At 41.2% G+C, this 20522-nt stretch overlaps 1 protein-coding gene across 2 annotated transcripts in view; it reads left to right on the forward strand.

Annotated features, from left to right (window-relative positions):
* The window catches only part of LRP5 (LDL receptor related protein 5), a 165463-nt gene that overhangs the window by 23113 nt on the left and 121828 nt on the right, over positions 1-20522 (forward strand). For both annotated transcript variants that reach the window (XM_063331969.1, XM_063331970.1), the window contains exon 2: positions 11743-12139. In XM_063331969.1, the coding sequence (XP_063188039.1) occupies positions 11743-12139 (397 nt within the window). The remainder of the gene's footprint in view (positions 1-11742; positions 12140-20522) is intronic.

Raw genomic sequence — 20522 nt, forward strand, 5'->3', positions numbered from 1 at the left:
AATGCAAAGAGGAGTGATATTTGAAGAGGGTGGTCTCGTAGAATGCAAATTGAATTCTCTTTGTAGCACCGTGCACACGAACACCACTATTCATACCAAGTTTAAGCCATTCATTTCTTAAGTTCCACACCAGAATAGGTCAATTAGTATTCAAGGATTACCTCCTCCAAGCTCAGGAACGATGCATCCCAACAAAAAAGAAGTCAGGCACAAAAGCCAGGGGGCCTGCATGAATGAACAAGGAGCTCCTGGACATGCTCAAAAGCAAAAGGGAGACCTACAGAGGGTGGAAGCCAGGGCAGGTAGCCTGGGAGGAAGACAGAGAAACTGTCTGAGCATCAAGGGCAACAAGAACAACTTCTATAAGTATGTTGGCATAAAGGTAAGACTAGGGAAGATGTGGACCCTCTCTGGAAGGAAACAGGAGACCTGGTCACCCGGGATATGGAGAAGGCTGAAATATTCAGTGACTTTTTTGCCTCAGTCTTCACCGGCAAGGGCTCTAGCCACACCACACAGGTTGCAGAAGGCAATATCAGGGGCTGTGAAAATGAAGAACTGCCCACTGTAGGAGAAGTTCAAGTGTGAGATCCTCTAAGGAACCTGAAAGTACACAAGTCCATGGGACCTGATGAAATCCATACCTAGGTCCTAAGGGGACCGGCAGATGAAGTTGCTAAGCTGCTTTCCATTATATTTGAAAACTCCTGGCAGTCCAGTGATGTTCCCGCTGACTGGAAAAGGGGACTGATCATCAGCAACTGTGTTTTTATGATGATACCTTCTCGGTGACTTGCTGAGTAACTTGCCTCGGAACATGGTCCTCAGAGACTTCTGAACTGAGCTTCTAGCTGAGCCAGGGTCACTGCAGGCTTTTGGGTGAGATAAACTGTAAAGCAATACTCTACCATCAGTGCAAGTAATTTGTCATTAAAGTTTGCCCATACAGTTAGATTTTTGGACCCAGGGTTACAAATTTTATGCGCTTACAGCATCTTCCACTCTTACGTATGAGAGCATAAAATACCATAGCTTTATGTAGGTGGAGGAGGTGAGCATCCAGTGTGGCAGTCTGTGAGGGATCTGGAGAAGTTTGCCCGTTATGTCTTGAGACAGCAGCTGGTGTGTGAAGCCTGTGACAGCCTTCCTTATATCATACCGTTCTTAATTTAACATAGAGGAGGTTTGGAGGCTGGCTGTGGTGCCAGTCAGTAGATCGCCCATGCGTATGTGATGGGTCTCCCTCTGCTATCCAATTCCTCTGTTTGGACACAGCGTGGGACTCAAACATCTCAGCACAAACCTGTGAGGTGCTGCGGCCTAGTTGCTACTAAAGTGTGGGAAAGTTTTCACCTTCCTTGTGGGGTTTATGCTCTACGTTTAGACTGGGATTTTCAGTGGACCTTGGGGAGCTTTAGCAAGCTTCACTGAAGTTTGGAAGTTCAGTTTAACCTTCCTTGGAGTTTAGCGCAGGTTCTAATTTCCAACCAGCACCAAACTCAAAAGTTGACTTTTAAGATTGGAGGATGTTAACAGCTGTTTTCAACGTGCAAGTTTTCAAAGCTTGTTGTTGGTGTCTCTCTCGAGCTAAAATGCCCTAATCCCCAATGGATAGCTTATTTGCATTTAAGCTGTTATACGCATTGTGATTCTTGAGTAGCAAATTACAGCGGGATCCTCAGAAGAATAAGCAAATTGTTGTGAACGTATACTTCTGCTTTTGGGAAAATCCCATGTATATTTTAACCCCTGTAAAATGCTGGGGTGAGAACCTGAGGTCAGGAAGCGGTGGGGGTTCAGACTGCAGAGATATTATCTGTTTAGCATTAGCTAGTCAGGATTGCATGAGACTGCCGTCCTCACAACTGTTTGGCTGAACACCAGTTGTGCATTGCACAGGGAGAGATTGCCAAGAGCCAGTTTTGCAATAATGTTTAGAAATTTCCTCTAACAAAACAGACCAGATGAAAATTGCTTTATGCTCTAGTGAATCTGTGTTCTCCTCTAAACATAACGGTTAAAGTGCTTGCGAGTCTTATCTAACGGGTATCTCAGCAAACTGATGCAAGTGTCCCCAAATCATGGCTGATACTGGTTTTTGTTTAGTTTTTCAGCGGATCTCTAAATATGTTCTGTATGCTGCTTGGTGGTCCGCGTAGGGTTGGCTGCTCGCATGGACTTGGCTGTCCTCCTTTCCAGCTGCTAAACTGTGTTAAAAGAAGATGAAATATGCTGTTCCATGTAACCAATTTCAGTATTTGCTACAGGGGTATTACGGACAATCTGAGAGCGCTGTTGCCTTGTGCACCAGGAGGGGAGTTCATGTGGCGTGCTTAATGGGTGGTCTGTGGGAAAAGACAGAAAAGTTTGAGGAACCCTCAATGGGGTGTCCCTAGAAAAGTGATCTTGAACACACGTAGCTTGCTTCCAGCCTCTACAGAGATGGAAGTGCACTGAACTATGCACACTGAATCCAATCATTTGGCTGTTCCGGTATGTGAAGACTTTTCCTTGAAGTAGGTAATATAACTAGAAACAGGACAAAATAATAATAAATAAGTTAAGAGTGTGCAGGTAGAGAGTTTTGAAACCTTTTATTGCCATCCCAGACAATCTGAACAAATCCTAAATTTCATAATTTGTATAAAGCACCTTTGCTGGACTTGTTCAGAGCATGCTCTTCAGACAAATCCTTCGGCATCTCTTGACTGAGGGAAATGAACTAATTCAGGCCAATGGAGATGGAATGGTATATAATCAGTGCTATATTTTGTTGTTACTGCTAACATTATTAAAAAACTGTAGGCTGCCAAACAAAACCAACAGTCTGAAGTAAATCTCTCATCTTCGTAAAACCCTGTCATTATAGGGGGGAACCCTACACAATCCACAAAATATAACAATATTTTCAAAAAACTTACTGCTTGTTTATTTAAAAACATACAATAAAAGGTAGCTAGCGGTTTATCTAACAATATTTTAACATTAGTATTTGATAAAACTATTAAATGCATCTGATTCAGGCAGGCAACAGAAACAGCGATGTGAGTGTTATGTTACTGGGAGAGTTTTTAAAATTATTTTGTGTAAAACCCAGCATAAGCACAAGCAACACTATACCTTAAAAAAAACAGATAGCCCTGTATGCTAGGTAGCCCTGTATGTTAGGGAGTGTTTTGGTTGTCTCGAACTTAATGATGGTGATGATAGGGTTGAGTGTTTATGGGTAAGAATCAGGGAGCAAGGCCAGCAAGGCAGATATCATGGTGGGAGTTTGTTATAGACCACCCAACCAGGATGAAGAGGCAGACCAAATATTTTATAAGCAGCTGGGAGAAGTCTCACAATTGCTAGCACTTGTTCTCGTCTGGGACTTCAGTTTACCAGACATCTGCTGGAAATACAATACAGCAGAGAGGAAACAGTCCAGGAGGTTCCTGGAGTGTGTGGAAGAGACCTTCCTGACACAGCTGGTGAGGGAGCCAGCTAGGAGAGGCACCCTGCTGGACCTGTTGTTCACGAACAGGGAAGGACTTGTGGGTGATGTGATGGTTGGAGGCCGTCTTGGGCGTAGTGATCATGAAATGATAAGAGTTTTCAGTTCTTGGAGAAGTAAGGAGGTGGGTAAGCAGAACTGCTGCCTTGGACTTCCGGAGGGCGGACTTCGGCCTGTTTAGGAGCCTAGTTGACAGAGTCCCTTGGGAGGCAGTCCTGAAGGACAAAGGAGTCCAGGAAAGCCGGACATTCTTCAAGAAGGAAATCTTTAAGGCACAGGAGCAGGCCACCCTACAGGCTGAAAGATGAGCCGGTGGGGAAGAAGACCTGCGTGGCTGAACAGAGAACTTTGTCTGGAACTTGGGGGAAAAAAGGAGAGTTTATGACCTTTTGAAGAAGGGACAGGCAACTCAGGAGGACTACAAGGAAGTCATGAGGTTATGCAGAGAGAAAATTTAAAGGGTCAAAGCCCAGTTAGAACTTAATCTGACTACTGCTGCAAAAAAACAATAAAAAATGTTTCTATAAATACATTAGCAACGAAAGGAGGGCTAAGGAGAATCTCCATTCTCTGTCAGATGCAGTACTATCAACAACCGTTCCTTCACAGCTCACTGACCCACACTCACTCCCCGATTCACAGAGAGGAGAGGTCTTAGCCTGTCAGGAATGAAAAGCTGAGTACATCATGGAGCCTTCTGCTGGGAGATCTTCGAGTGCCTTGCTCGAGCATCAGTAGGCTTTATGGCAGCCCTTTGAGATAATTAACAGCAAAAGGAAGGGTATGTTGGTAGCGGGTGGAATGATTTTTACAAATCACTGGGCTGAAGCACCTGCTCAAGTTCACTAAGGGGGTATATGTGGGAGTGAAACGGAGGAGCCCTGATTTTTTTAGCCCTGTGCTCTACAAACTGCTACCACCTACCTCTGTGTTGCAGCAAGAATGTTCTGTAATTTAGTAATTATACTGGGAATTCATCTTATCTACAACAACGTGTTTTGAGGATGAAAGCAATATCTCTCTATTCTTTGGAGGACCATACCTGGCAAGTTTAAACTCGGGTTGGGTATGTGCAGTTAGTACAGGAAGATCAACATTTAATCTGTCTTTTGAAGTTGGTGGTTTCAGGTTCTCTGCAGCAGCAGCTGCCGGTAAAAAGGACTGGGGTCCAGAATGCAGAGCTTAGAGTATTTAAGAAAGAAATGTTTTTTTCCCTGCTAAATATGTAATAGTTGCATTAGAAGAATAAAATGAACTTATGTGCATCTCTGCCATATTTCCTTCTTGTCTTGCAAGACTGGGTTTTTTAGTTGTGCTTGATTTTAGGAGACAGGTGTGGCAAAACTCTCGATTACCTTGCTTTCTCTTCCATGCCTGAATCTCTTTCCTTTTTACCTTATTTCCTCTGTCTTTATGGCACCAGTAGTGTTTGTGTGTCCTGGCACGTGAGCTTCCTGCTGCCACCAGCTGCTGCCTCTCTCCACTTGAGCCAAGCCATGAAAAATGGGGATAATGCCCCACAGGGTGACAGTATGTGGAATAACTTCCTTCCCTAAATGTTTGGAAGGGGCCTCATGCTACACATCAAAGGTCTAAGCCTCCTTATGCTCCAAAAGAGTTAGAGCTGGACAAGAGGGATGGCTTTGTGCTGTAGAACTGGTTTCTCCAATTAATTTATGGCTGCTAGGACCCTTACCTATGTGGTCTTGTTTCTGCATAGCAGATATTTTTAAGAATAGAAAGCTGATGCGTGCTTACTCCATATCCTGTCTTAGAGTTTCCAGAAGACTGTACACCCTTGGGTGCAAAAGTTTTGACACGCTGATTTTTTTACCATCCTGTGTGCCTACATCAGGGGTGTGGGGGTTGTTTTTGTTCCTGGGTAGTGAATGTTTTTGTGGTTTGGGACATTGACTGCTGCAAGAATTCTGTGCTCTTCTCTCTGTGCAGCAGTACAGATGGCTTAACCACAGAAGTCCCCTACGCATTTGTTCTGTTAAGAATTGAAATAATATTTAAAATATAAGTTGTTGCACATACTGTAATTTTGGATGGCTATTTTAGCTTGTATGCTTATTAAAATGAGATCTTCATTTTATGTTGTGTACCAGGCTCCCAAGATCCTTGGTCAGTTTTCTTAAAAGCTCAGTTAAACCTTTCCGTGACCTTCAGCCTAGTTAACTGGTTTAAGAATTGTTAAGTATGGCTTTTCTCCTGTGCTATACATAGGATTTGTGTGTGTTCTGCCCTTCTGGTGCTTTCAAGAGTAGGAATCGTGCACGTGCCCCAGTATTCTCATGTCTTTCTATTTTGGCTTTAAGGGGAAGGAGACAAAATGTAGGCGTGTCAACAAGTATGAAGCAGTAGTATAAATATAACTTTTTAAAACTCTCTTGCTCGGCTTGTCTTAGAACTGTTGCAGCTTTGCAGCTAACCAGCAACTGATGACAAATGCTCAGTTGATCATAATTTGTGATCACCTTAGTCTTAATATGTAAATGAGTTGGGCCCTGTCAAACTGGTTTTCAGAACTGTTACTGAAACTGATAATAACGGAAGATCATACAGTGCAATTTTTAGTTGTTTGTCCCATGTCACTTTCCTGGGGCTAACGGGTGCCCCTGAAGCACTTCATAAAATTTAAGTGCTGTAGATGGGATTGGCACAATTTAAACAAAAAGTGAAAGTTAATGGCTGAATTCAGAAGCAACATACTGGCCTCTTCTTTTGGAAGGTAGTTACAGCTGGGCAAATGGCATCAGACCTGCAATACTTCATGGAGCTTATGTTTTTAACAGAGATAATGGAAAGCAGAGAAAAAGAAAGATTATTACTGCATTTTTATGTATGGTGAAGTGCAGAGGAGTCTAAGCCTCAGTGCATTTAAACAAAAAGCTTTTTTGTGTTGCTTATGAATGTGATAGAGGTGGTGGTAAGGGAACTACGGTAGATGTGCTAAAACTGATTCTATTCATAGTGGTCAACCAAATGAATCATACATAAAGTGCACAAATCCTCCAGGCTTATTTTGTGTCTGCACAAGACAGCTTTCCCGATGCAGGTAAAACAATTAATATTCAGTAATTAAACACAGACAAGGACCAGAAGATGTGCTTAAGAGCATTCAGGAGATCAAGAGCAAAGCTGGAAATTGAAGCCATGTTTGATTCCAAACCAGCTTGATCATGAGTGTTTCTTTTTCTCCAGTTTATTAACTGATGAACAGCTCTATTTTCACACTGTTGTGCAATAAGCCTCTGTGTAGATAGCTCCATTGTCGAGACAAGGGTGTGTTTTCCAGTTAGCAGAAAACCACTGGAAAATTGGTGTTTTTTTGGATAGAAATAATATGTGTTCTAGAACAAAGTAGTGTTGATCCAGTACTGCATGATCCAAATGAGATTGTAGAATTGCGGCAAGGAGTCTGTAACTTTCTACAGTTTAGGCTGTTATCTGTTTAGAGTTCACTTGATAGTTTGTGGGATTTCAGGTTCTTTTTTTTTTTTGCTTTGTCAAAGGATTGTGAACTCCAGCTATGTACAGAGGTTTCAAATACTGCCTATTATGGAAAAATATGAACTGTTCTGATTTTACTGAAAAAGAATAGAGTGCTTTTTTCTTTCTTTTTTTTTTTTTCTTTTTTTTTAAACTACATTAAAATGTTGTCCTTTCAATTGGGTGGTAAATAGACTGGATATAGACAGTTTGTCCTCTACATTCATCGTTCATCCTGTTACTGTTCATTTGTTTCTCTTTTTAAAATAGAAGCTGGTGTTTCCCTTTTCAAGCAATTTGTAGTTGTTGGGAGCATTGCTGATCAAAACAGAGCATAACACAAAGTGTTCTTTTGAGAGTCTCCTAACTTTCTAACCATGGAATAACTTCTCAAGCAGAGGATATTGCCTCTTTTTGTGTAACAGATAAGCTCATTTGCGCGTCAATGGTAATCAAAGTTGTTGCTAGATTTTTTGGATGTCCTCCATCCCTCTCCTCAGAAACTGTTGTGAACTGGTCTTCCAGTTTTCCTTGTTAAGAGCAGTGCAGTAAAGAATTAAATGCACCAAGAATAAGTGTGTTCTCTGGACCTTCACACCCAGTTCAGGATTGAGAAGACAGCATGATTTGAAAGGAGATGGGTCCTGCATGTTCTTGGAACTGAACCTTTGGTTCTGCGTACAGGTGGGATTCAAAATAAACAAACTTGCACCGTTAATCGGTGGGATGATCTTGAATCTCTAAGTTGGTTTGTTGATGGCACAGCAAATCAGTTTTTGGTCAATACCATTTGGGCTTTCTTAGTTTCCCATTCTAACGGCTTAAAAAAGCTGTTGATTATAATCACATAGACTATGGCTATGTCTTTTGAATTGCTAAACTGTTGAGTTTAGTAATTCTATGAAACTAAATGGTATGCATCTGTCCTTCTAGAAAGGCATCTGCTTTCTTCGTTGCCCCTTTCAGATTTACTGCTTACTAATTGGGAGTGTTGGAAATCTGGAAAGTTCTGTGACCTTTTCTTGCCATGTCTTGGAGGTTGTATTTAGTCGAAGCTGCAGAGCTACCAGAGCTAGTTTTGCCTGCTGTTTAGCCATCACATTCTGACCTCTCGTGATAAATGCAAAGCCATGGAAACAGACCATTTAATTGCTCTTCTGACTTACGCATTATTTTTAAAGTTCGAGAGTATGTGTTTCTTCAGCAGCATTCCACGCAAGAATTAGTGTTGAGAACGAGTTACTTGTTTTGATCACTGTTTTTTGCTGGTGGGTTGTTGGTTTTTTTTGTTGGGTTTGTTGTTTTTCTTCATACCAGTAATGCTCTAAAAGGGCTCTGCACTTTTTTTATAAAATTTGGACTGAATAAAATAGGCTGGTGGGAGGAGCAGAGAAGTGAATAAGGTTTTCAAAATCAGGTTTTCTGTCTTATTTCTTTTATTTTTTCCAAAGGAAATCAAATACTTATTTGTGCTTAAAAGGGATGAACTCTGGCCATTTTCAATAATCAATCAGTTTACATCAGTGTATAAATGCAGTGAAATTTTAACACGGTTGGAAGCAGGGCAGTGTGATTTCCCCGCTGGGTGTTTATAGCCAACACAATGCGGCTGCACTTCAATCAGGACGGTTCCGAAGCACAGAAGTGACAGAGAACACAGTGGTTAATGTGTTATCTGTACGCTGTTGCCCTACTGTGTGCATCAGTGGGGAAGAAATCTCTTGAAAGGGATGGGGAACTGGGATAATATTGATTCTGATTGGATTAGACATTGTTCGTGTCTGATCTTTAGTTAAGAAGCTGTTGAGTTCCTCTGCTGTTGATTGGACTTGATATTTCAGGTTTCTTTTTCCTTTGTACTAGCATTAATAATGGATTCAGCGTGGAAATGTCTAGATTAAAATCCGTCTATTCATATTCCTCAAAACACATTTTTGGGACGATATTTTTTTAAAAATTGTATATAGACTTCTTAGGCTTTGATCTTTGGCTGGATGTGGGGCTGGTTTCGTGGGGCAACGTGCATAACTTGAGAAATTTTCTGCCTCAGAAAACGTGTGACTTAAACAGAGCCCGCTAACATCAAACTTTCCAAGTGTTCAAATGGTTTGGTACAGTGCCACTTAAAATAGACATGGCTATGGGGAACCAATGAGTTGCAGAGAAGAAAACAAGCACTTTGCATTCTAGACATTTTTTCTTCTGTTTTCAATAACTAACCTGTTGGGCTTTCATGAGACTATTCCTAGTGTTTTGAAAGATGACAGAGAGCAGGACTTGTCAAGTTAGGAAATTAGATAGGAGTGATAATGAGACTTCATTTCTTAACAAATAATTCTCCTCAAGCTGTATAAACTTTCTTGAGTTAAGTATTGTAGAAAACAAAGATATTACATTTTCAGTGAAACATTCATGATAACAATTGTCTGTGTCTGTACTGTCCAAGATCCTCACTAAAACCACCAGCTGATTTAAATTTTCCTTATTACTTTCATCAGCATAGACTTCCTCCAAAGAGAAAAATAAAGCCATCTCTTTCCTGACTTGGGGGGGGGAATAAAATGGCTGATTTTTTAATGCATGTTTTTAAGTTCATCTGAAGCTGAGTTGTAGGTTCTAACTGAGGTCCTTGGCCGGCACATAAATACATAAGCTGTTGTCAGAGATGTGCTTCACTTTGGCATACTCTCTCCAGTGAGCATGTAGCTGGAGACAGTTCATGAAAAAGGCAATAGCATGCCAACATAGCAGAGCAGCAACTCAGACCTCGTATAAACTGTCTTCTTTTAAAACTGCTGGAGGAATTGCATCTGAAAGACGGTGTCAAGAGTTAAGTCTCATATATTATATACAGTAAAGGTATTTATATCACAGGCTTGAAGCCATAGAAGATTAAATAACGTATCTGTTGTTGGTGCTTTGTTCTGTGTGTTGTTCCTTGAGTTGAGTGGCAAGTGTTTGGACCTCTGCTGGGTGCGCGCTGGAAGCAGCAGAATTGAGTTGAATGATTGTATATGAAGCTCGGAGTCAGCAGTTGACTGGTGTAGAATTCCAGCAGCTGCTGCTTGAGTTAGAGGAACTGGGGGGAGGAGTGGGAAGGGTAGTGGGGTTCAAGGTGGCAAACAGAATGGGCAACTGAAAATAGCTCTTCACTTGATGACATAAGACCCCTGCCAGACTTTGGCAATCAGAGGAGAAGCTGAGGGAGCTCCATTACTTCCAGCATTTGTGGCTTTTTCTGGAATACTGGCATTTTCCTTAGCTGCCAGTAGTTTTCACAGCTGTGGCCGTTCTGGTGGCTTCATTGTACTTGGCTGCTGCCTTCCCAGCCATATCTGTAGATAACTATTTTTCTTGTTTACTGATGGATAAAGAAGCAAGCCTGCACTTTTAGGGGAGAAATGAAGTGGTTAACTTGCCGTCAGTCTGGCTGGTATGGTTGGGAAGGAATGTTCTGCAAGATATCTACTTAATGTCCTCTTCTGGGAGAAGCAGTTGAGCCAAATCATGACTTTGTCACTGTCTGAATTGTGCCTTCTCACCCAATAGTGGGTCCTTCAGAGGATCTTTACAATCTCCCTCTACTTGGGTTTTGTAATATTCTGTGTTGGGAATTGTAGGACTCAGACCTTTCTCTCCGTTGCAGGGTGTGGAGGGACAGCCTCAATTGGAAGCACAGATTTATTTCTCTCCGAGTACAATGGCAGATGAGATCTGGTATGACAGAAAAGTCATCTCGTCTGTGCTAAAATCCCTGCCACTGTTATTAGTGCTTCTATTTGTCTTACTGTCAGATCCAGCTCAGCGAGGTTAATTTCCTTGCCTCTCATGAGTCGCTCTCCCCACCGTTCTGTCTGCGAACACCAGTGTCATCTGCCAAGGTCCTGTCACTGACCAACTGAACCTCACACACAAGAGATGTAGAACTCATGCAGATACTGCTGGAATATCTCTACGGCTGTCATTATGACATGTCTTTAAGCTTCCCATCCCTCTTGCATCAATCGTAAGTTAGCTCCCCTTTGAAAGCCTGTTCCCTGTCATTCAGTACAAGCACTGCAGCTTCCACCACCCACTTAGAGCTTCAAATAGAAAGAACTCTTGTCCTTTTGCTCTGGCTGCCTCTACCAGCTAACAGCAGTCCCCAGGAACTTCCACAACCCACATCATCGTCTTCCTTCAAACTCTTCCTCAAGTTTCTCTCTTGTTGTGGTGCAGAGGAGAAGACGGTAGTTCTGAACCTCTGTCACAGTCTTTGCTCTCCAGGAGGGTACTTGGTAGGAGCATTTCAGGGTGTGGTGTCTAGTACTGTTGGCTTCCAGCCTGCTACTAAAGGGTGTCAAAACTTGCCTTCTGCGTGTTGTTACTACTTCAACTTGGTGAACCAGGCTTTCAGACCGTGAAGACTTAATTTTTTCTTAACCTGGGTGTATGGATTCACAGAAGGTATTGTTGAAGGGTCTCAGTTTGAACTCTTAACTAATGTTGAAGACACTATCCATATCCCTCAGATACATAATTGGGTCTGCTCTTCCCTCTGTTGTTTACTGCTTTTTCTGACATGTGGAAGGAAGAGGTTCTTGGGTAGCATGCATTTTTCTCTCGTGAAACTTTGATGTTCCTTCTGCTCTACTGCCTGCCCCACTGATCTAGGAAAAGAAATCCTCCTCTGCCATATTCATACGCAGTGCTTTAACATCTCTAGATGACAATAACACTAACGTGTTTCTGTTTTTTTTTTTCTTCTGTAGCATCTCCCTTTCTGCTTTTTGCCAACCGGCGGGATGTTCGACTCGTGGATGCTGGAGGCACAAAGCTGGAGTCCACTGTGGTGGTCAGTGGTTTAGAGGATGCTGCTGCGGTTGACTTCCAGTATTCACAAGGCATCGTTTTCTGGACAGATGTGAGTGAAGAAGCCATCAAGCAAACTTACATTAACCAAACTGGGAGTGTGGTGCAGAATGTCATCATTTCTGGTCTGGTTTCCCCGGATGGCCTGGCATGTGATTGGATTGGGAAAAAACTTTACTGGACGGATTCAGAAACCAATAGGATAGAAGTAGCTAATCTCAATGGAACATCTAGAAAAGTCCTCTTCTGGCAAGACCTTGATCAGCCCAGGGCAATAGCTTTGGATCCTGCTCATGGGTAAATATTAATTTGACTTAAATGCTTAAATGGATACGGTGGTGTTTTATGTTCAGTGTTTTGTTCTGAAAAAGAAACTGTCTTTTCTTTCAGTTTACATTTTCCCAAGGTATTTTTCTCAAGATCTGTAGCCGAACATATGTTTGAGCTTAAATATTTTGTGGCAAGAAATGACAGCCCAGAAATAGAGCCAGAAAGAAAAATACAGCTGATCTTAAATGCCAAGCCAAATATTCTACCAGTATGATTGCCTAACTTATTCCGTTGCACTTCTGAAAAGTAATTAATTTTCCGAGCCTTTTTTATTGTTATTTTCTCAGTTATCTTGTCTGGTAACTTAACTTTCATTTGAAATGTGATGTCTTAGTCAGCAAGGTGTGTAGATCTGCATGAGTTGAAACAGGAATTCTCACTTGCTATGCTCTGGTAAACAAAATCAGGATATTCTTAGGTGGTGATGTCGGATAATCATGTTTGTGCCAGCAAGTAAAAGAATCCAAGTGAAAGCAGAGACTCTCAATGCTGTACGGTGGCCAGGTTAGGAAGTAATAAGGGAGCAGGCTGGATTTGTCACTTTGAGACTTTGAGTGCTCTTGAAAATACCTGTGTCTCTGTATGGTTCCTCCCTCCCTCTTCAGTACTCCCCATCATTTCACATTTGCTGTCCCTGTGCACAAATAGTGCTGGCGCTGTGCCATTTGGGCCCTGTATTCATTACAGCGGTGACTGAAGATCTGCTGTGCTAGAGGGACCCCCAGGATAAGGGGAAAAGAGGAGTGAGGTGCAGTTCCCTTGCGTGCACAAATCCACACAAGTGAGGTGGTTTGCCACTAATTGCTCACAACTCTTTCTCAGGGATCACTTCCTCTTCTCGGTGGTCTGCGTAGGTAGTTTTCTCATCTGTAAGAAAAATCTGGCGTCAGGAAGTGTGAGATTATTATTTTTAATGAAAACTGGATTAGAACAACTGGGGGAGAAAACATCGTTGGTGTAGGTCAAAAGGAGAGGTTTTTTAAAATCGTCAGTGGTGATGGTGAAGTTGCAGTGTTTCTGGAAATCTAATCCTTGTTTGTGTTTGGAAGAAGGAGGGGTGTAGGCATGGTTTATTTTGTGTGACATTGAAAGGCAGCTCTTTGCAGCAATACACTGTGCAGAACAGATGTGTAGCATTTCTGAAACGTGCACAAAATCTAGTAAGTGTAACAACATAAGACACCTTTTTGGTGTTAGGTATTTTACCTTGGTTTTGCCTTTCCATAAGTCTGTGGTAGCCTATTCTTTCTTTCCTGGAGGACTTGTCTGCTTCTAACTATCTTGCATTTAATCCTCCAGGGAAGGGTGCAAGTATGAACAGTTACTGTGGAACAGACTAATATAAGGAATAAGATTCATTTGCAGTCTACAGGTTTTTGGGTTTTTTTCCATTGGGAGCAGGATCTTTATACAAAACACCTCTATCACTTTTAGCTTGTGGCCGACGTTTCTAATTGTTAGCCTGTTTGTGGCACTTCAGGGCATGCTCTAGTGGCAGAGATTGTAGGTTGTTTGGTTGGACTCGATGATCTTAAGGGTCCTTTCCAACCATGAAGATTCTGTGATTTGTGTATTAATCCAATGCAACAAAGCAACATAAATAAATGGTCTGTGAAAATGCATTATTAAAATACATGTATCCTTATAACTAACCAGTTCATCCCCACTATAGTCTATTAAAATCAGCCTCCACAGAGCTGTTCTTTTGAGTAAAAGTGACAAAATCCAGTATTACACAAGGATCCTATTGAATTAAATGCAGGTTTGCTCAACTAACTATCTAATATAGTAAACTTAATAAACAAAAAAATCACACATTGTGTATATTTGTGGAATAAAACATTCAAATTTAATCTGCTTTTACATCCACTTCATTTCACATGGTAGTTCTGAAATATTTCCTAGGTGCGTCTGTGAAGTAGTGATCATTATATTTGATTTAAGCACAGCAAGCTCTGGGTTTGAACTCGCCTAGAACCAGTTGTTCCCTGTTTACTGGTATTTTCTGGGGAAGGAAAGTGGATGACAGTAGGAAAAAAGAACCATTTAGTACCTTTTCATTTGTCTTTTTGTTAAGAAGTTTTTGTGATCAGGTGCTAATGCAGTTATTACAATTGGCAGAAGAGTAAGAATTTGTGCTCAAATAGAAGAGAACAGATTACAGCATTTAAGTAAGTATGTGGGTTTTCTTCCAGATCGTGAAATCTGATGAAATTTAGACTAGGATTCCTAAAACTGGATGATGCGGTCTTGAAGATGCTAAACATTGGCTTTCAGTCTGGAAGAATTTCCACAGATGTGATTTTTGCCTTTTAGCAGTTTCTTCTAGAGAAGTGGGGGAAAACTTAGAAAATGAGGAAGAAAACTTCATTAGGTATAGACCAGTCAACTTCAGTTTCCAGAAGAAAAATGGACAAGTAAGCAGTTTGTAAATGTTTAGCCGATGCTAGTAGTAACCAAACATGGGCTTGTCAGGAATGCTTGGTGTCAAACAAATCTGATTTATTTTGTCTGTTGACAAAAAAATGTGTCCTTGTGCACATTGGTGACACCTTCTCTTCTCTTTTAGCTTTAGTAAGGCTATTCTGCAGAGATGGATGGAGGACTCCCTTTCATGTTGTGGTATTCGCAGTGGGATATTATGCCCAGCATGGCGTTTACCTAATAAATAGGTTTTATTCCGTTTTGAGTGTAATTCTTCGATACGTAGACTAGTTCGAGAGAATAGAGACGAACGTATTGAAGATACAGTGATCATCTCTCAGGAACAGTATAGGTGTAACGACCAAGCCTTAGGGCATGGGAGATGGACCAGCTGACTTCTAGAGGTTCCTTTCAAAGCCTATTTTTCTGTGATTTCTGGCTGACATTCAAAACTATGATTTCTTTTTTGGCAGTTTTTGGCAGGCTTGCTTAATAGTTAGTTGGATGCATTTGACATAATCACATTTTTACGGAGAGATTCATCGTTTCCACACTCAACCTACCTTCCTTCTTTAAAAGCAATGCTTATATGAAGGTTATAACACAAAAGAGAGATGCACTTGTTGTCTCCCCTAACAATCATTCAGAGCATTTTAAAGTTTATTTCTTTTAAAGCAAGCTGTGAAAGGCTAATGCAGATCATCTGTGGGTCTCTACTCTTCCCAGAGCTAGTGAAAATAATTAATTGTTCTGGATTTTCTGATGCTCTGAGACAGTATCATAATTAACAGGCAGCTGCTTAATACGTAACCTGCCATTCTTTCCCATACACTTTAAAGCTTTCTTGCTGAATCCACTGTGTATTCTAGGAATAAAAGGATTGTGATAAACCAATATGTGTGCTCCCTTGATATTAAGGAATATGTGATAAACCAATTATTCTGCTTCCTTGATATTAAGGATAAACTGGACAGACAGAGGAAAGTACAAAACACTTTTCTGCAAATTCACTGCCGTTTTGTTCTGAACATCCAGATCCCAGACCTGGTGTTGGTTATGTGAAACTGAGTTTATTTAATTGGAGACATTAGGCTAAAATTCTTGGCGCTGTTTTGGAGAACATCAGCATTTATATACATTCTTGCTAGGTGGACCACTGGTGGGGGATTCAGTAGTGTTGGTATTTTATTAAGTTTGAGTTCGCAGCTTTTGCGTGTTTCTGTGTTTTGGGGACAATAAAACTGAAGTTAGTGTATGTAAAGATTTTACTCGAGCCCAACTAAAGAGATAGCTCAAATTCTGTGCGACACAGTGAAAAGAACCTAAATATCATGAATGTTGTGTGAAGAAGCAGGAATGCATTTCAGAAGCAAGTCCTTATCGCGTATCACAAGCAAACTCCGGTTTCCTGAAAAGAAATTTTCAAAAGAATGCATGAATGCATAGCCAAAACAAATGAGTTAATTCTCAGTCCTGTAGGGAAAGTCTTAGATCTGAACAGCCTAGAATGTGTGTTGACAAGGGTCATTAAAGTAGGACCTCTAAATCTGAATCTCAAGGCTTGTTACTTTCAACCTGTAATACAGGGCTCTGATTCGGAGGAGCTGTAGCATATCCTTAATCCTTATACCCGATTTTCACTGCTAAGTGCTAATGAAGTAGTTAGTTCACATTATTAAAGCATACAATGTGTTAGAAACATCTGCTTTGGCTAATACAAGTATTGAGTTTCTTCCTGGTTGTGTGATGGCTGCTGCGATATCTTCTGGAGCAAGCCTACTGTTCCAAGTTTTAGCCATATTTTCTATAATTTGGCTTATTCAGCAGACAGTACTGCTTGAGAAGTTTCTTCCCCCTCTTTTGCCAAAGTACAAAGAGCTGAGTCAAACATCCGTGAAATGGTTATTTTAAAGAAAAGTAAAAATGGATTGCCTCCAAAAAAACCCCGTACTGTCTTGTGGGCTTGGAGTCATCACTGGGGTTGTTGAATTGGCCATACCTGAGCTGGCATGTTAAGTCTGGTGGGGTTTGTAGAAATTATATTCAGGGAGGAGGGAGAGGAAGGACCTTTGAATTGTTTTGACTGGGTGAAGGAAAGCTGCAAACCTCTTCCTACATTTCCTCGCCCATTTTAGTTCTTAGAATGTCTTTTGAGATGTGGTGTGGGTCTGTTGGGCAGTGGCAGCGCCAGTGGACTAGCGCAGAAGCCAACTTCATGTATGGAGCACTCTTCCCCTTTGGAATAGCAGAGGCTTTGAGGGAAGGAAATAAGATGCAAATTAGAAAACAGCATTAAAAAGAAATACTGAGTACAAAGGATAAAGCTATTGATCATAAGTTTTGACATTCTGCAGAATGGCCTTTAGTTTAGAGGTTAAAACAAGTCTAATTGGGTTCTGGACAGCGTTAGGGAAGTGTGTGCCATAGCCCAGCCTGACCATTGCTTCAGGCAAATTAGCCAAAATCTGCAAGCAATGACTGTCATTGACCTAAGTAAGGTATAGTTGGCACTGAAGGAAGGAAAGGATTGGATGCGTAAATATGACAAGTGGGATATTAAAAAATGGATTTAAAAGGGACAGCTATCAAAATTAGAAAGTGCTCGGTTCAGAGCCTAAAATGAAAAGCCTCAGACGTGCCTAGTTGTTATATACAGCGTTCCCTCAGTGTCACAGCAAAACCACGAACCAAACCTATAGCTGTTCTTACACGACTCACAACCGTATTCACAGAAGCACTTAAATAAAACTGCAGTGGTGGTTACTGCTGATTCACCCCGACCTTGGTCCCACACAACAGTATGTCGTGTGCTTAAGGTTAAGCATGTTGGCTTTCTGTGCTGAAATCACTGGGTTCTGTATGCTGAAGCCCGATCTGTATGAGCTGCAGTAGGCTGAAGCTTTGAATATTTTGATTTAAATGACTGTGAATGGTCACATGTTTTTAACGGTGTATCATCTGATCTTACCTCCTTTGGAATAGTTGAGAGGAGGGGGAATACTGAATAAAAACTTGTGACTGTTGCGAGTACTGGAGAAGAAAAACATCAAACATGGTATGGGTAAGGATTATACATTTTAGCAACTTCTGCTTTCACTCATGGCTACTCAGTTAAAATGCAGAAGATGCCCCAGTTTTGAGTGAAGCATGATTATTGCTGCCTTGAAAGCTAGAGTTGAGTTTATATCTTGTGTGTCTCTGGTAGTTAATTTCAAGTATAAAATTGTTTTGAAGCTTTTGGTTAATTATTTGAAACACTGTAATGAGGATGAATATAGGAGTAGCACGGTTGTTTTCTTAGGATGTAAGAAAAGTACTCAACCGTAAAATTGGTTACAAGTCATATCCAGTATCTTGGTATGGCTGTAATTTCTGGGAGTTGGAAAGCTTTTGATACGTTCTGTGGCCAAATAGCTGCAAATAGTCTCATGCATGAGAAGCTTGAAGTTCTTGTGGGAAGCGTTATTTACTCTAATTTTCAGATGGATGCCCTTGATGGTGACAGCCTTTCCATAAATGTTTCATCGGTCTCTTTTGCTTATTTCTCCCTTTTCCTGCTCATAGACGTGACTAAAGAGCATAAATTGTTCAAAGACCATTTGATTCATTTCAGAGCAGAGCTGCCTGTTCAGAGATGGCAGAAAAAAGTGGTTTACTCTTTTTTTCCCCCCCATCTGGGATTGCATGGGGAAGAGGTGGAAATGTGTAGACTTCCTTAATAACCCCATTGAACTCACTCCCCTGTTAGCACTCTTTTTTTCCCCTACAAATTCTGTGATTCTTCATATCCTGAGTCCTGGAGACTGAGGCTCCATTGCCCTGTACACATTTAGTCTTCTTAAGCAGTTTGGGAATCATAGTATTCTTAACTTTTTAATTTCTACGCCATTTTTAAAGGGAACCGAAGGAACAACAGGATGGCTTTGATTGTCTCAGTGCCAGTGTGTGTTGTCTTGGTTTCTCAGGTGGTTGGGAACGTAACTTTGGTCTTGTAGCTTTGACTCTGGGACCAAAGAGATGGTAGAAGCTGGGATTCTCTTTGATTAGAGGACTTGATGGGTCAGTTTATAGTTGCACAGAGGCAGTGTGGAAATCATGGCATATACAACATGTTGGTCTGGCTGGACTGGGACCATTGTGTTTGTCGTGAATTGGGTGGCTTTGGTTTAACTCAAAACACGTTTCTAATTTTTTCATGTAAAATTAAGCGATATTATAAGCTGAAGTAAGATTTTTTTTTCCACATAACCTGTTGAATGTGTACTTAAACAGGGTTTCTTTTGTTTGTTAAATTGTCTTCAAAATTATAAACTTGCAAGTGAGCATGCTTAGATTGCATGGCTTGACAAATTAGTGGCTGTCGTTCCAGTGTATTGTTTTCCCAAACATTGAGTTAAACTGCATCAGCACACTGAAATAGATAAAATGCATTGGCTTGAGCTAAATGTTTAAGGGCAGTTGTGCAATCTGTCGGTAAGACAACAACCAACACCTTACTTGCATAATTGAATTACCCTTGTTGAATATGTTGGCTGGATCCCTGTCCTCCATTAATTCAGTACAATGCGTAGACATAATTTCTTGGACTGTCCTGACATGCATTAATCCAATGTTTCTTATGGAGAGAGGAAGAAATCTAGGTTTAACTTTAGGTGGAGTAGTTAAGTCAGAGGTTAAATCATGACTGGGTCTACCTATAAGCAGCAGAAGGTGGGAGGTATCTCATAAACTGGTGGAGAGAGTTTGACAGTTAATTTTGCACCTTTTGATAGGAGGATCCCCTGACTTCTGAGTTGCTGGAGCATGTCGTAAAATGGGTTGAATGTAGTGAGATTTGGACTATTTTTCCTTTTCCTAAAATAAATCATATTTTTTGAAAGAGGAGGAGGGCCTGGGGTCAATGAACTGAATATGAGCCAGCAATATGCCCTTGCTGCAAAGAAAATCAAGAGCACTCCTTCATTAGAAGGAGCATTGCCAGCAGATCCCCTCTACTCAGTGCTGGTGAGGCCACCTCTGGAGAGCCGTGTCCACTTCCGGGTTCCTCAGCACAAGAGAGATGTGAACACGCTGGTGTGAGCCTAACAAAGGGCCACAAAGACGATTAAGGGATTGGAGCATCCACCACAGAAGACAGGGGGGATTGAGTCGGGACTGTTTACCCTGGAAAAGAGAAGGCTCAGGATCTTATCAATGTGTATAAATATGTGACGTGAAAGGAGCAAAGGTGATACTCTTCTCAGTGGTATCCAGTGAAAATAGAGACAATAGGCGCAAACTGAAATAGAGGAAGTTCAACTTAAATGAACGAAAATACTTCTCTACTTGATAGGGTGATGAAGCACTGGAACAGGTTGCCGAGAGAGATTGTGGAGTGTCCAACCTTAGAGATACTCAGAACCTGACTGGACGAGGTCCTGGGTAACCTGCTCTGTTTGACCTTGCTTTCAGTGGGGGGTTTGCAGTACACAATCTCCAGAGGTCCCTTCCAACCTCAGGAATTTAATGATTCTGTGAAAAAGCAACCTTTTTTGGTGCCTGGGTCGTGACCTCATGAGGTCCTTTCTCTATCTTGTTTTCTGCAACTTCCCTGACCACCTTGGAGTGGTGGTATAATGCTGAGTTGCTTGTGAAGTGCTTTCAATATGAAATCGTTTATTTGTATATAGTATTTCTTCATATCTCCTCTGAAATGTCTGGGAAGAAAAAGTTATATCGCCTTGTCTCTTCTGCCTTACCTAGTGACCATAAGGAGCAGTTATGAGGACTCATTTTACCTTCTTATAGTTGTTTTTCTGTTTTCTGTAGAGTTTTTGCATGCGAATGTGCCAGACATTCCTTTAGAGGGGAAAGCGCATAACACACAAAGCGTGTGCAACTCCTTTTTTTCCCCAGGAAATCCTACCGGCGTATGTTCTTTTTCTCA

This window comes from Chroicocephalus ridibundus, chromosome 4, assembly GCF_963924245.1.
Source record: "Chroicocephalus ridibundus chromosome 4, bChrRid1.1, whole genome shotgun sequence".
Lineage (NCBI taxonomy): Eukaryota > Metazoa > Chordata > Aves > Charadriiformes > Laridae > Chroicocephalus > Chroicocephalus ridibundus.